Below are 16,470 nucleotides of genomic sequence, written 5' to 3'. Positions count from 1 at the left end.
CCCGTTGAGGTTCTTTTCTCTCTTATGCTGGTTTGTCTGACCGGGTTCACAAGGATCATTAGGTTCATCACTAACTGTGTCCATGCAAGTCCTCCTCACATCTATGACAGGGGTGCTGATATCCTGCGAACTGTGGTTTGCTTCCTGTCGCTGGATTTCATTCGACTGACTTGACTGACTTCGTAAGAAGTACTGATCAATGCGAGGCCCTTGTCCCTTCTCCCTCAAGCATTTCATTCTCCCTTGATGAATCTTCAAACCCCTGACCGTTGTCGCCTTGCTCCAGCCGCAGATCTTGAACTAGTCTTTTGTGAAGTACTCTCCATACTCATATCCGTTTCCGTTCCTAAGTCGTTAACCGTGTTGTCCAACGTTGAGTCATCTTCCGCCCCCGCTCTCGCAGACTCTAGGGGTATTTTTCTCTTTAATTTCTTAGAAGCCTTGGGCGGGTGTCTCCAGCATCCTGTAAACACAGAGCTGGATACTGCCGACAAGGGTAGCTAACCCTTACCAGCCCCAATGGGGTCTCTTTCCTCCTGTCAGCTGTCTCTCCAGGCTGTCACAAGGTCTTTCCCTTGTTGCCAGCTGCACTATTCACAGCAGTCACTGGACGTATCCAGATCTTCATGATTTCCATTACACGAGAGTAGATGTTAAAACTTCATGCTGATTTGAACTCGGCTCTCGCCAAGATAAGCACCAACTAAGACGTAGCTTTACAGTAAACTAATGTGATCCATATGTGTCTCCCTCCATTTACGTTTCCTTCCATATGATGATGTAGATATCCTTCTGTCAGGTGTTAATGGCTGAAGTGTAATGCTGGCTCCAGGGATCAGCTTATTTTGCCTCCCTGGCGCATCAGCACACACAACGGCTGCGATGCTGGCTCCGGGGATCAACCAAAGTGCGGCCTCCCCAGCGCATCAGCATGACAACCGTCTGGATTGAGCTAAGTAGGGTACATCTCTGGGGTTTTCAAGTGGGCACCTTCCATCCTCAGTGTTTCGTTGACTAGCCCACGACACCTCAAGAGGGCTCGACGGTGATTCTGGCGTCCCAGCATCACCCCCCTCCGTCCCCCACTCAACAAAATAATAACAATCCTTCTCAGAGTATTGTCGCTTGTGTAGCCTCTCTCAAGTCAGCGCCCATCTTGCTGAGTGATACCAACGAGGCCTGGAAAGATTGTGAATGGCATTTTTGATCTGAACACATCGAATCCCAAATCAAAAAAGTTAGACAATTCGATCGCATATCTGGGTATCCATCGGGACATCTTACTGTGAAACTGGATATGATGTAAACGAAATGTTGAATTCACAACAAATAAAGCTGCTGTTTTATCTGCAAGTCTGGGAAACTGACGCCAAACAAGGCAGAACATTACTTTTTTTTCACTGTCATAATGAAGCCAGATGAAGCGTCCACTAAATGTTTGTCTTCATTTTTTTTCCATAATTACTTTCTTTATGATTTATTGATTTCAGCGCTTTCCTTTTGGCTTATTGGTTGCTTAGTTGTAGAAAACCCAATTTGTAAAAGATTTGCCATGTCACAGGAACGAGTACCAACACAGCACTTCGATATGTAGTCTCAGAGTCTGACTGTACAACAGATATGATGTGCGACGGGAAAGTTAGGATTAGTTCGTAGTTAAGTTTTTAAAAAATGGTTTGTAAATTAATTTTCGGCTTTTTGGCACACTGGCCCATTTTCCTGGATTCGTGAAACGGAAGCCATGTGCACTATATATATATTATACTAGTTAAATGTAACCAGCCCTGAATGCGAAGACGAGCATTAATTACTTTCAGACCATCTGGCCTAATTCTGATTAAATGTCAGTATGTAATAATTTTGATAAAATTGAATCATTTATCAGTGTATGTGATGTAGCTACAACATTTCCCCAAATATTAATAACTTAGCTAGCTAGTTACCTATTGGTGATGATGGTAATAACATGATCCAACCAACATTTTATACTAATTCGCTCACAATATTTATGTCATCATTAAAGTTACACTGTAGATGATGCAAACGTTAAAATATTAATAAGCAACAAATTATATTTTGTAATGTAATTGCTTGATCTGGAATCAAACTCATTTAGGCTACTTGCGCTAGCTATGTATATATTGTTTTAAAATGTAACTGTGTTGGCGAGAGAAAAAATCGTTCTGAAACTTACGAGTGCCTGTAAATGATAATCCGCTTCTTGCGTTGTGTATCATTTCTCACCCAATCATATTTTGATGTGATAATTGGCCACTTCTTGCATTGAGTGCAATTTCACAGCAAATCATATTTCACTACAACCACAGGGTTATTCACATGATGTAAACAACAAATACGTCACGTTACGTAGGGGGTGGGGAGGCGAGGTGGCGCAGGAGCCTTGTAGAGCCTGCTCCGCTAAAACAAACCTGAAAACTAACTTCACACGCGCAATCATTACTTTTCTTCCAAATTTTGTAGTCCCGGTGGCTGCCTTTTTTGACCTGGCGGGCCTGTAGAATGGTAGGGGAACCACTGAGTATGGATTTTTCTTCGTTCACCATCAGACCTAGCTGTTGAAAACGATCCAGCAAGTAGCAAGATCCCGGCTGGCTCGCTGTTGTGACCAAGCTGCTAGCAACCAGTCTATATAGAGGTACACATGGATCTCCTGACCACTCAGAGAAGCAGCAGCTACCGACATCCGCTTTATTAAGACCCTGGGAGCTGTTGAAATTCCAAATGGGAATATGGTGAATCGAAGGTACTGTTGGTGTGGGTCCCAGATTGGCACATGGAAGTATGTATCCTTCAGGTCCACTAGTGCCTGCCAACATGATGGAGCTAGTGACTGTACCTGGTGGAGAGTAAGCATCTTGAAGGTTGGAGATGCTATATATTTGTTGAGGTCTAAGATCGGTCAGAGTTTCCCTCGTTCTTTCCCTTTTCCCCTTTTTTCTTTTTGGAACCACAAAGTAATGAGAATAAAACCCTGGACCCTGCTGGTCTATGGGAACTGGCTCTATAGCTCTATAGCGTGCTTTGTGTTTTTTGTATATAGTTACTTTGTGTGATACCTTGCATCTCAGACTTGTTGTGTCTGGTTGAAGAGAAATCGTTAGCATAAAGGTATTTTTGAATTCAGGACACTCAGGGCAATTTAGAACCACTGTCATTTTAACAGTGAACAAAAGCTGTCAGATTCACAGGTCCAAATATAAGGAAAACAAGTGATTTTTGCTATATACAGTGTCATTACCTCGGCACATCCAGCAGCTTAAAAGTTTCTATTTGCATTGTAGTGACTAAATGTGATGCAGGTATAATACATTTTATGAAAAAGTTAATTTTTTTTTTTTACAATACTAGATGTAGTTTGTGGTCATGTGACCAAATAAACCACAAAAAAATGGCACCAATAGAAACTTCAGAGTCTGACAAAAAAAACAACAATATATGGTTTATCAGGGGTATCTGAAAAGGAAAAGAGAGTGATGTAAAACAGGAGTCACAAATCCACAAAATGCCTCTAGCACAGAAAATTACCAGGGTCTTAGCACAGAAGTGATTAAATGGGAGTTCTACTAGCTGTCCCTGTATCTCAGCAGGTAGAGAAGCAGACTGTAGAGTATCAGTCCTATGCACCACCACACTATGAGCCATTCCACACGCTGATGTAGCCAAACAATCACAGGCTGCTTGCAACTCAGTTTTAGCCGTGACAGTGCCCTCAGCAGCTAATTGTTTGGCTACCTCCAAATTTACAGATGTGGGGTCAGACAATAGACTGGACATGTGCAGCCACAGGCCATGTTGGCAGCTTGCCATGTGAGCCTGGTAGTTTGCAATACACATGTCAACAGCGGCTGCAGAAAATGTTTTTCTCAAATAATTCTGGGTCTTACTGGAAGCCCTGTCTGAATGCTTGTTTTTCAGGGTGTCAGACAAAAGTCCTGGTTCAACTGTAGGATTTTTAAAAATGTCATCCTTATGACCTGTGTTAGGTCACTGTTTGCCATGCGTTTCCCCGATTGCACATAATGTCTCGTAGGGGAGTGTTTCACCCCTGACTTCGATCTTAAGGAAGTTGTGGGGGAAGATGTCAACAAACCTTTTGCGTATTTAGTGGAGGCTCCAGACGGAGATATAGGTGCTCCACATTTCTCACAAACCATTGTAGCACAGCTGATACCACAGTAATTAATAATAAACTCCTTCCAAAGAAGGTTACCGATCCAGTTCTGTTTGTCCTGATTACACAGATTATTTTCTATTTATGTCCCTAATTCCATCTGATAGGGGGAAACAATGCCCCTACTCTGCACCCCACAAAAAAAGGTTTCAAACAATTGTCAAATATTTTATATACTGAATTACAATTCCCCAGGGCCTTATGTAATCTGTCCAGGAGTTTTTAAACCAATATGTTATATATTCAACAAATCTATAAATAAAGGAGCCATCCCACAGACTGGAAAATTTGCAATGATGTTCCTATATTTAAAAAGAGGGAGATAAATTTGACCCTGGAAACTACAGACCTATAAATTGAACATCAATCATATGTAAAATCATAGAAACTACAGTAAGGACCAAAATGGAGGAATATTTATATAGAAAAAACATTCTAGGAGACAGCCAACATGGCTCTTGTTGATCTTGTTTAACTAATTTACTAGTTTTTTTTCCCCCAAGAGGTGACTACTAGAGTAGACAAGGATAGTGCTTATGACATCATCTACTTAGATTTTCAAAAAGCATTTGACAAAGTACTGCACGAAAGACTATATCTAAAGATTAAATCAGTAGGAGTAAATGGTAAAGTAACAGCACAGATTCATAACTGGTTACAAGACAGAAAGCAGAGAGTTATAATTAGAGGCCAGGCATCAAACTGGAGTAATGTAACAAGTGGGGTACCACAGGGATCAGTATTGGGACCATTGCTATTCTTAATCTACACAAAATGACTTGGACCAAGACATCAGTAAACTAAGCAAATCTGCAGATGACTCAAAACTGGGAGGGGTAGCCAATTCCCAACCAGCAACTTTAATAATACAAAGAAATTTAGACAAGATTCAAGCTTGAGCTGACACATGGCAGATGAAATTTAATGTGAATAAATGCAAAGTCTTGCACATAGGGCGCAAAAAAAATTTAGTGGCAAGTACAGCATGAATAGTAACAAAATAGAGGAGGCTATGTATGAAAAGGACTTGGGGATTGTAGTGGATGAATCTCTTAAGCCAACTAAACAGTGTGGAGAAGCTATAAAAAAGGCAAATAGAATGCTAGGTTATTATATAGCCAAGACAGTTTAATTCAAATCTAGAGAAGTTAATTAATTATACAAAGCACTGATAACGACCACACCTAGAATACTGTGTACAGTTCTGGTCCCCATATCATAAAAAAAGACATTGAGACATTGGAGAGAGTACAGAGGAGAGCAACATGATTAATTCCAGGACAGAAGGGTATGTCATGTGAAGACTGAAAGCTGAATCTGTACAGAAGGAAGGAGAGCCAGAGGTGACTTAATAGAAGTATTTACAATTGTCAAGGGGTTTAACAAAGTAACTGCTGAGAATAATTTTTCACAGGTCACAGAGAACAGAACCAAGGGCCACTGGTGGAAGCTGAAGGGCATATTCAGAACCGAGGGGAGAGGGAGCTTTTTCATGGAAAGGGTGGTGAAATATTGGAACAGGCTGCTGAACAGAGTTGTTGAAGCACAGACTATCGGATCCTTCAAGAATAGACTTGATGTTGTCATGAATAATACTGTATAACCTTCTCTGTGACCATAATAAGACCTTTAGCTAGCCACCTGGAAGAAGGGTGGTCCTCTTAGCCATGGATTTTCAGAGGTTTCATTTCCCCTACTAACTTGGTTAGGGATTTTTTGTTTATCCTCTCCTGAGTGCAACAGACCATGCTTGCATCAAAGCGAGCGAGCATAGGTGGGCTGAATGGCCTTTTTTTGTTCTAGAATTTCTTATGTTCTTATGTTCTTTAAAACAGTACAGAAAACTAAACAGGGACTAGGATTAGTAGACTAATTAAATACCAGGAAATAAACAAGAATGTTTTCAATCTAGTTTTTCCAAATTCCATCAGACTTTATGTCTACGATTGACTTTGGGAGGGAATTCCAGCTCACCGCGGGAGTGCACACTGTCTCAACTTTCCTTTAAACAACCTGCCTTGGGCATACAGGGTCAGTGGGCAAGGGATACAAGTAGAAGCACAACCAATCAAGAGCTTGTAGAACTTCAATGCCCACTCTGTATTTTACAAATAGCCAGTCAGTGCTCTTGTCCGATCTTCTCACATTGCCTGTGTATATGTACATGAACGTCCATTTGAAAAAAGAGACAGCAGTAATTGACTTTCACCAATTGCCAGCTTTGACATGTATTAAATAATTAGTCATTTGTTTACTATATCATGAAAATCAATCCTGTATTATACCTGTAGCATTATGAAGCTACCTAACAATAACCAAAGAGACTCAAGAATCCAGTTAAAAAAACCTGTATTTATGTCATTAATCTTTTCTGCTACCTTGTCCAGACTCTGATGTATGTGTGTCAAAAAGCACAATGCGTTCAGCTACAGGCAGCACTGAAATTTATCAAGAACTTGCTTTCTGTGGTGGTCCCATTGGGGCCACATGAAAATTATGTGCATGTTATATGGCTATAGATTTACAGATCTAAAATTTTACATTGATACCTAAAGACATGTTAGTTGGTTTTATTCTATTTCATGACAGAATTAAATATGCAGAACTCTATGATTAAACTGGTTTAGAAGTCAAGGTGCCAAAACATGCTATTGAACAAGTTTCTGCAGCAGGAGCAGGAAGATGACTCACGTCCGCTGAGCAGAATAAGGGTTGCTGCAGCATGTCAGCAGTCTGCGAGTGTCTTTTGTGGTTTGAAATCCACACCAGCACGAGACAACTAAGATGCATTCCTCAGTGGGGTTTGCGGATTTGTGGATGATAATCCATCTGCCTAAACTCTGCAAACTATATTGACACAAACAGTTTATCACTGCTTCCCATTTCTTGTTCTAAAAAGCTGTCTTTGTTTAAACAGATTTTTCAGGGATACTTTTTGGTGCCACATTTCTTCTAGGTCAAATGGTCTGATTTTAGCTAGACCATTGGAGTGGAACTGACCTACTACTTACAAACTGATTATATGCTAGGAAGTAACAGGAACTCAATAGTTTTACATGAACATCATGACTTTAAGCATACAAAAAACAGTCAAAGCAGCAAGTTTTTTTTTAACACAGAATTGCAATGGATACAGTTGATCGTGCTAACAAGAGCCCAAATACTGTATGTATTTCACAGGTTTGAATTTAATATCAAATTAGTTTGGTTCTATGTAATATTTCAAAAAGCCCAAATGTATTCAATTCAAGTATAGAAGAAAAGTTAATATTGACAACTATACAAGTCACTGCAATTGCTCTAGTAAGTGTATACCGATATGATCATGTTTTATTGTATTACATACTTGTATTACATAATTATGTAATTGTCAGGCAGTATGTCCCAAATATTTTATTTGCGGGAGTCTAGAGTTGCTTAAACAAATAGAATATTATACTGAGATGACTGTTTTACAACTTGATAAAACAGTCTACCAACAAATTATATGACATATGAAGATCAAAAAGTGATGTCAACAACTAGTAAAACGTAAGCAAAAACATGAGTTATTTAAGACAAATCCCAAAGTTATACCATAATTAATAATAAAGATCTGAAGGTACATTTTCTCAGTCTACCCATTTATACAAAGTACGTAGGGATTCTCATTCAATTTAAATCAATATATTATTTGTAACACCAACAAGGGACACCCTTCCAGAACTGTTGCTATGTAAAGCAATCCAGTTAAGTAAAGCACTGTTTTTACTTCAGTGGGCAACATGCATCAGTTTTATTATAAAACTAGCAATGTTGTGAAACTAGGCGAGGACACCGAAGTCCACTTAGTTTTGAAATATTACTGGTGTGTTTTCGTTTCTTAAAAAAGTTTAAATGGTATCCTAGTGCAATAAATAAAAAATATCCCAGATACAGGCTTTAAAATGAAGGAATATTATAATATTTGTTAAATAAAAATGGTTCATCCCAGCACTAAAAAAATTGCATTGATTTTCACATACAGCAATAAATTGCAATTTATCAAACAGACAAAAACATTAAGCTCTGAGAATAGGGCCCGTTCTTCAAAACTAGAAAGAAACACCTCATTACACATGCTAAATGACATTCAATTGATGTTTTATATATATTTTCTGTCAAAAAAATGATTTACAAAAAGCCTACTTCTTGTTATTCTATACACAGATATCAGGTCAACCATTTTTTTCTAGTCAAAAAACTTTCAAAGCATACTTACATTTTGATTTCAGATTTCACGGAGGTTGTAGTGGCCTTGGTTATCACCTCTTTCACACCCTTTCTATTGTATTCAGCTTTACCCTGAGTGACTTCAAATTGCAAACTCGCTTTTTTGGATAAAGCCTTCTGTCCATGAAGTGCTTTAGAAGGTGTTCTGGTGGATTCCAGGGAAAGTGTTGTTGCTTCTCCCTCCGAGGGTTTAATTTCAGCATTCATAACACTGACTGCAACCCGACTGTCTTCCTGGTGTACAGCCTCATTTGCATTTCCCACCTGTGTGTTTTTTGTTGTAAATACAGCTGGCATGTTGCTTTGAAGTCCAGCTTGCACTGTGATGCCTGTTGATGCACACTCTTTGCTCCGAGTATTCATTGAAGCAGGTAAAGCAAACACTGGCAGAGGTGAGTGTTGAGCCATTGTACTTTTTCTGGGAAGCTCAAGGCTTGGGAGTTGCTGCTTAATCATTTCTGGTGATTTGATTAAATTAGTTTCCACCCTTCCCTCTTGATTAAGCAAGACTGTGCAACTTGCTTCAAGTGCTTGCTGAGAATCCTCAACGCTATTTCCCATGACAGCGTTGATCTTCGTTTCTGTGACTTCACAGAAGGTATTATCTGTGCTGCATACTGGTTTCTCATCAACAGGCTGCTGGCTGTCAGGTGATTTCAGTGACCTTTCACCCCCACTGTGTCTACTCTTTCTTCTCATTACTTCAGCTTCCGCAATGGGACATTCTCCAGCTGAGAGGCCAGGGCTACAGTCTCCATCAGGCTGCAAGAATACTTCAACAGTGAGAGCCTTTGTTTCTTTCTGCGATTTGACTTCTGAACAATCTCTAAGTCTTTGTGATTCTGGTTCATTACCTGCTAAAGGTGTTTCAGCATTAGATAAACTGCGTCGACTTACTGCATGATATGCAGTGGATACTTCTTTGGGTGCCAGCAGACTCTCCCTAGTGAGCTCAGGTGGAGGCAAGTCCTTGTTATCCTTGGATGTCTTAGTGCTGGAAGGCTCTTGAAATCCGAACTCTTTTGTCTGTGTAATTTCTTGGTATCTTGAGCCAACTTTTGAAACAATATCAGACTTCCTTGTGAATTTGTTTCCTACAGATTTGCCTGGTAAACCTTTGGTGCCGCTACTCACGCTTATCTCTTCCAAATACACCTGAAGTTCCTTGGCTGGGCCTTCTGTTTTTTCCAAATCAGAATCTGAAGCAGACCCCTTCCTGGAAGGCAAGGTTTTAAAATGTTTCACATTCCTTTCGACCCTCTGTTCTCCTCCTGTCTGAAGCTTTGTTGAACTACCCACGTTAATCACAAGGCTCTTTGAGCTTCTCAGGGATGAACCCTGGCTAACTGATTTAGTTGAATGCTGCGAAAAGTCAATGACCTTCTCAAAACTCTGTAGTTTACTACTGTGTGTGGTGATATCTAGGTGTTTAATGGCCTGTTTTACAGACACTATTTCTACAGTATGTGCAGATTTGTTTTTGTTTTCCTGTTGGTCCCCAGAAGCTGTCACTTCATAAGCCCGAGACCCAGGCAAATCATCTGTTCTCTTGATCCCCTCTCTCTCATCCTGCCTGGGGGAGGCTGTGTATTCTGCAAATGAAGCAGGTTCTTCAGTTGTAGCCTCTGAAACTTCAGATGACCCTTTACTTTTTCTTCTCCTGCCAGAATTGAAGAATGTCCCAAGTCGTTCAAAAACTCTGTTTTTTTCATCTGTTGGAGAGCGATTCTGAAACAAAACAAAATGTAAAAGTGTTACATTCAACAATGCTGTGCTGTTATTACAACATATAACCGTATGGTTTTCAGAGCCTACATGACTATAGTAGGTTTACATCAGCATATATGATTATGAGTATGAATGAATATAAACAATAAACAGTCACATTTTCTATTTCAGAAGCCGTTGATAGTGCTAATGGCAGTTGTAGCCCCTCCCAGCCCCGAACGCCTGTATAAATGGTATACAAGCAAATTGAAAAGCTTATTTTTATGTTTAAAAAGTCAGCCAAATCATTTAAATGTGATACAAGAAAAAGCTGTAGAACCGTGGTGAGCTGGTAAAGAGTGAACAAAGCAAACTATTTTAATTTACTGTGCAGGTTAATCTAACTGAATGCTGTCAAATCTAACTGAATGCTGTCAAACCAGTCAAATGTAAATATAGCCTACATTACCAATACAATACATCCCTTCTTCATTCTCTCTGCACAGTGAATATGAGGTATTCATTCTTTATTTTACTATAACGCATTACTTAAAGTAAAACTGTTTTTCACTGACACACAGAGACATAATGCACACAATTGTTTTGCAATTAATATTTTTCCCCCTGAAATATCTATGTTAAAAAGTCAGAAATAGGGATAGATAGATAGATAGATAGATAGATAGATAGATAGATAGATAGATAGAGATAGATCGATAGATATTACTGATTTACTAAGCATAAACTGCATATATAAAATCAACTGCTAAAATAAATATAATAATCATAATTGCTTCCTTGGTAAAATCAACAGAACAACACCACGTTTTCACAGAACCGCTGGAAATCATAGCAAAAACTGCACTGTATCCCTGGCGTGCGCGCGTGGATTGTAATTTATATAAATAGCCAAGGTAAATGCTAATTTACAGAGAATAGTGGCACTTCAATGCAATGGTCAACTATGGCTGCCTACTCCGTATAGATTACGTATTACACATCGTTCAGTAACACGTTTGCAAATAAGCCATTTGTGGAATTAAAGCAATTGTGCGTTTGGAATACTTTGTTGCCATTTTACTCCTCATATCAGAAAACAAAGGTTCCAGTACTTACTGTCAATGTTACATTAAAAAGCAATCAACTAAAACAATCTCATTGAGCCTGTAACATTTTCCAATAGCGACCTGCATCTGGCTACTTCTAGTACGGTCTTCTACTTGGCAGGTCTTTAATCCCAATATAATCCAATGCAAGTCCCTCCAAATCACAAAGTATTAATTGTAAGCATAGTATAATTATCAAACATTTTCACTGTACGTTTGAAAACGTATAAAACCTGCAGAAACGCGGTAAGGTTACCTGTGGTATTTGAGAATGTCTGGAATTCACACATCAGAATAAAGTTTTAAAATAATAATAATAATAATAATAATAATAATAATAATAATAATAATAATAATAATAATAATAATAAAACATTAACTGTGAAACTCTGCCCCGAATGTTATAAAAACAGGTTTACTTGAAACGTGGTGTTGCAGTCTGGAGAGAAACTCCTGCAGGTTGGGCTGGTACTACAAGAACATAGCATGCAGCATTGTTTCGAGTGGAGAATGGAAAAGAAACCCGACCGTCAACTGAGGTCAAATTACACTTAAAGAATTGCAAACTTTAGATGCAGCGTGAATTGCTAACTTAGTGGTTGAAATGAACGACGAAAATGAAAACCCTCTCAACAGTATAGATGTTTATACCACGACATCTTTAGGAGATAATAATACCACTGCAGTATATGAAATAATTAGAAAGAATACCTTATAAGATAAAAACAACAGTAAAATAAACGAATAGCTTACTGTTTGATTAAAACGCGTAATGCTGAAATAAATATTAATTAATTAATTATTGAAAGAAAATACCGGTCAGTTCAAACAGTACTATAGCGACCAAGAGGGGGGAACAAAATAAATAATACAATTAATATTTAAAACTTACATTTGACCGCACACCTTGACTGGGGTGACTCAGTGCCACAAAGGCATATCTATATCTATATCTATATCTATCTATATATATCTATATATCCATATAGAGAGAGAGAGAGAGAGAGAGAGAGAGAGAGAGAGAGAGAGAGAGAGAGAGAGAGAGAGATATCGAAAAAATATATATCACCAAATTGGCCTAGCTATCTGATCCGATGAATGCCCTATAGCCAAACGGCCGGTAAAATATTTTATCAGGATGTTAAATGGAATACTGGGAGGAAAATCAAACATAATTGAAAAGCATAAGGAAAAAAACAAGTCAGAAAACGCGTTGTGAAAAATGTAATCTACATTTTGCATAGTAATTTGCAACTGCTAAACTATCCTTAAATTGTAGACCTGTCTACTACAGTATGCTAAGGCATACCAACTTAAACAAAAACAAAAAAACAAACGGCTGCCAGTGTCAATTCGACATAAAAAAAATGATAATTGTCAAACTAGAAAACCATTACTGTCACACTTTTCACTCCCCATAGCTTGTCTTTTTTTGATCCGTCATTATCATGCATTAATTTTACAGGTTCTGGCGTGACTTTTTAAAAATTGATGTCCAATACAAAATATAACAGAAACAGTATCATGTAAAGTTTACCCAAATTACAAAAAATAATGTGGCTTACCATTTTGAAGTAACTACAATTTCACCTTTCATGCACAAAAAAAAAAACCCTAAAAAAACCTCAGTCAAACTGAAAAGGTGCAGCAGCGTCTGGTATAGGAAGTTTTGTCAACGAACCAACTCCTCCCCTTTCTTAAGACACAGCAAACCCTTACTGCACAACACCAAGCGCTGTCTGTTCCAATTACATCATTGCACACTCTACAGGTACGGGTTTTGCAAGTAATCTTTTTGAGGCAAATCATTTTTTGTGAGGAGGACAAAGATAACTACAGTCAAATAAAGGAAATCTATTTTAGCGGTCTATAGAAGTTAAAGGTGTGTAGTGGGAGTGACACAGCCCCCAAAATGCTACAGGCAAGATAGAATGAAAGATACGAAAAGCAGTCGTTGAGCACTCTGCTGCAAAGGTAATCTGCCCAATGTACTTAAGGGGTAAGACAAGACAATGTATCATTTCACTTCAAAAAATCAAAAAAGGTCATTGACTTTTCGCAGTAATAATTACAATAGTGGCCAGGCATTGTTTCTGTGTTTAAGACCCTTAAATACTTTAGCATACCTGTCAACACTGAGTTTTCAAAATAAGGGAGATTTTGTAAACTGAAATCTTAGTGGCCTGAATTTGAAGTGGAGACCTACATAACACAAAGGCAAACAACTATTCCACCTCATTATTTGGCAAAATGATAGACTGTGATACACTGCTCTTTATAATTGCTTTTGAAAGGAAAAACAAGGGAGAAAATTTGTCCCAGGAGCAGAGGCGTAGCCAGGATTTTGTTTTGGGGGGTGGATAGAGATTTTTTTTGTAATTTTTGATGATGGTTATTAACAGTGGCGTAGCAAGGATTTGGTCCCTGGGCGGGGTGGCGGGTGCTGGTGCTAGTGCTGATTCGCCTGGATTTCGTTTCAGAGGGAGGATGGTGATTTTTGCAGATGGATAATAATTAGGGCTGTCAATTAATCGTAGTTAACTTCTGCGATTTACGCGGTAAATTTTAGGGAGAGTAATTTGCACTCCTATCTTGTCCCTTAGCAATACTGTAAAGCCAAACATATTTGTGATCATTTTATTATGCGTTTTTCACATATGAAAAGAAAGCAAACATTTTGACACGAATATCAAATTCCACTAACAATACATATTTCGTATTGCAAGCGTATTGATATAGTGCAACAGGTCGCCGACATTTTTGAAGCAAAACCGTTTTTATGGTGTGATTCGCCAAATATTTAGGTTGCAAATATTTAAGGTTTTACAGTATTCATTGTTTCATTGTTTCTTTGACACGTTTGTTGCTTTTAAATACAGCATTAGAATACAGAGCTCAGTGAAACTTTTCCTTTTTTTTTTTTTGCTGTATTAATTCTATACTAATAACATTAATAAAATAATCTGAACAGTGCAAATACTGTAACCTGCTGCGGGCGCAAAGCAATCAGCTCACGGGTCAGAGGCTAGCTTACATTGGTTGGGACTGGAGTTTACAGTGGCCGACATTTTTTTTCTCACATGTCGTTAAATAATACATTGGGGGGGTCAGGTTTGCTGTACATGTTGCTCAACGTATCACACTTTAAATGATATAGGCTAAATTTGAATTAAATATACTGTCCATATTTCCTCTCATGGGTGGGTAGTAAATACAAAGTATTAAAGGAAGATTTAGATAAAAACACATACAGTACCTTAATACATTGTACATTTTAAACTTAAAGCAATTGTAATTTTATTGTTTCTCTGAAAACTAATTAAAATCAAGACTAGAGGATTGGGTCTATAATTCTCCACTAATTACTGTCAACACCATCGCCATCCACGCATTTACCCAGTGGCAATTCATTCAAGCCTTCTCATGCATGCTGTACTTTCTGGCAGCCTTTACCTTGCCAAAGATAAGAGAATAGGTTAGTGCCTATAGTCACCCCTCTGGAAGCTTGACAACATTACACAGAATTAAGCAACAGAACCTGAAGAAGAGGGCTTTATTGTTTGGCAAGGCCTGCCTCGTGTCGTTATATGTCACCAGCCTAAGGCTCACCAACTGCTTTGAGATTGAGATGTCAACACCCTGGCAGTCTTATTTTTTTATATACACGCCATCAAGAGTCTACTGTGTTACTGTGCTAGACCAGTGGTTCCCAACCTTTTTCAATGTAGGGACCACCTTGGTGTTTGGATTTTTCCCACAGACCACTTGCCACACATTTTTTCACAACAGCATTTTAAAACTAATTTATATGTGTATATGTATAAGTACATGTAGAAGTCAAGTATTTTTATAACATACCTAGCTTAATGAGATTCCTGGGCTTGAATGTTCGCTACCAGGTCAGCAAGGAGTATTGTCATTTTGCACAAGTTACTGTTTCTTTTGTTTAAAATTGTTTATTTTTTTCACATTCTGAATTCTTTGTAGATAAATGGCATCTCAATTTTGCAGGTTTAAGACTTTTGTTTGACAAAACCTCTAGACAAACAATGCACTGGGGCTTGGGTCATCCTCGGATCCAGCAAATGTAAATACCGTTACCTTGTGTAGCAAATTAATTTATCCATTTCTAATACAATTTATTGCACTCGCTGATCGCCAACTTCGCTCGATGTACATATAAAAAACACTGGAATACAAAGACGAGCTGGGTGGGAAGAAATTTGAAAAATTAAAAAATGATTGGAGAGTGTGCAGGATGTTACTTACCACTTCTGGTGGGCTGTGATGTGTAAATTAAATGGGATTGGTGGCACACAGTCGATTGGATTTATAGCATTTTGGTTCCATATGGCAGCATCGAGAACAGACAGTACACATCCAAACATATTTTTGGGTGATTTTTTGAAGTCCCCCCCATGCAAGTTATTACGGCCTAAAATTGGTACAAATAGCAGAAATTCTAATTTCAAGGGGGTTTAATGACCAGTGGTGGAACTTGAAACCAAAAGTTTTTCATAGAATTTTGAAGACTGGTTCCTAAGGTTCTTACAGCAATACTTACATTTAAGGTCCTACAGGGTATAGGCTGAAGTTCGAATAAAAATCGTCAGTTACCCCTCGACTGGCAATTTGCCAGAAATGAGTAGGGTGCTCCTAGCAAATTTTTTTCTGAAAAGCCCTATTCAATATGAGTAGAACGAGGTGCTACACATGATGGCATCTAAATTGCACCCAGGGTGATTTTTCTGGTCAAGGTCCCTTACTCACTTTAGGTTGACCTTTGCAAGGTCACAGGTCAAAGGGGGAATTTCTGAACTCAGCGTATCTGAAAATCCCAGGTGAATTTTTCTCTGAAAATCTGAGACGGACGGGCAACGGCACTGGTTGAGTTGGCATGGAAAGACCAAATTTCCTTTTGGCATATAGTCTTGTGAGATTTTAAACCTGGCTGAATAAACCCATATAATAACATGGAGCTGAAATCGATTATCACACTACAGTAGAGTTCACAAGTCAAGTTACAAATATAGCCTGTTTTTGTTTCACATTAACTTCTGTTACTATATGCAGCTAACCTCTCCAAAAAATTAAAATAATGGTACATTACCAGGGGTGAAATTGTGCCTGTACTTACCGGTACTGAGTACAAAAACTTATTTTTTAAGCTCGAGCGCAAGTGGAGGTCATCTGGACTAACGGTTCACAGAGAGA

General features: G+C 38.5%; 1 protein-coding gene across 2 annotated transcripts in view; it reads right to left on the bottom strand.

The window, feature by feature from the left end:
• The window catches only part of LOC117410402 (beta/gamma crystallin domain-containing protein 1-like), an 88,196-nt gene that overhangs the window by 34,394 nt on the left and 37,332 nt on the right, over positions 1-16,470 (bottom strand). Inside the window, exons 1-2 of one of the 2 annotated variants that reach the window (XM_059025666.1) lie at positions 12,822-12,936; positions 8,433-10,171 (exon numbers count right to left, since the gene is read on the bottom strand). In XM_059025666.1, the coding sequence (XP_058881649.1) occupies positions 8,433-10,171; positions 12,822-12,824 (1,742 nt within the window). In that variant the 5' untranslated portion in view covers positions 12,825-12,936. Of the gene's footprint in view, positions 1-8,432; positions 10,172-12,821; positions 12,937-16,470 lie in introns of those variants that run through there. The other variant, XM_034016909.3, reaches the window with a different exon arrangement.

This window comes from Acipenser ruthenus, chromosome 6 (assembly GCF_902713425.1).
Source record: "Acipenser ruthenus chromosome 6, fAciRut3.2 maternal haplotype, whole genome shotgun sequence".
Classification (NCBI taxonomy): Eukaryota; Metazoa; Chordata; class Actinopteri; order Acipenseriformes; family Acipenseridae; genus Acipenser; species Acipenser ruthenus.
Note: the sequence above shows the minus strand (reverse complement) of the source record. Positions and strands in the feature narration are given on the sequence as shown.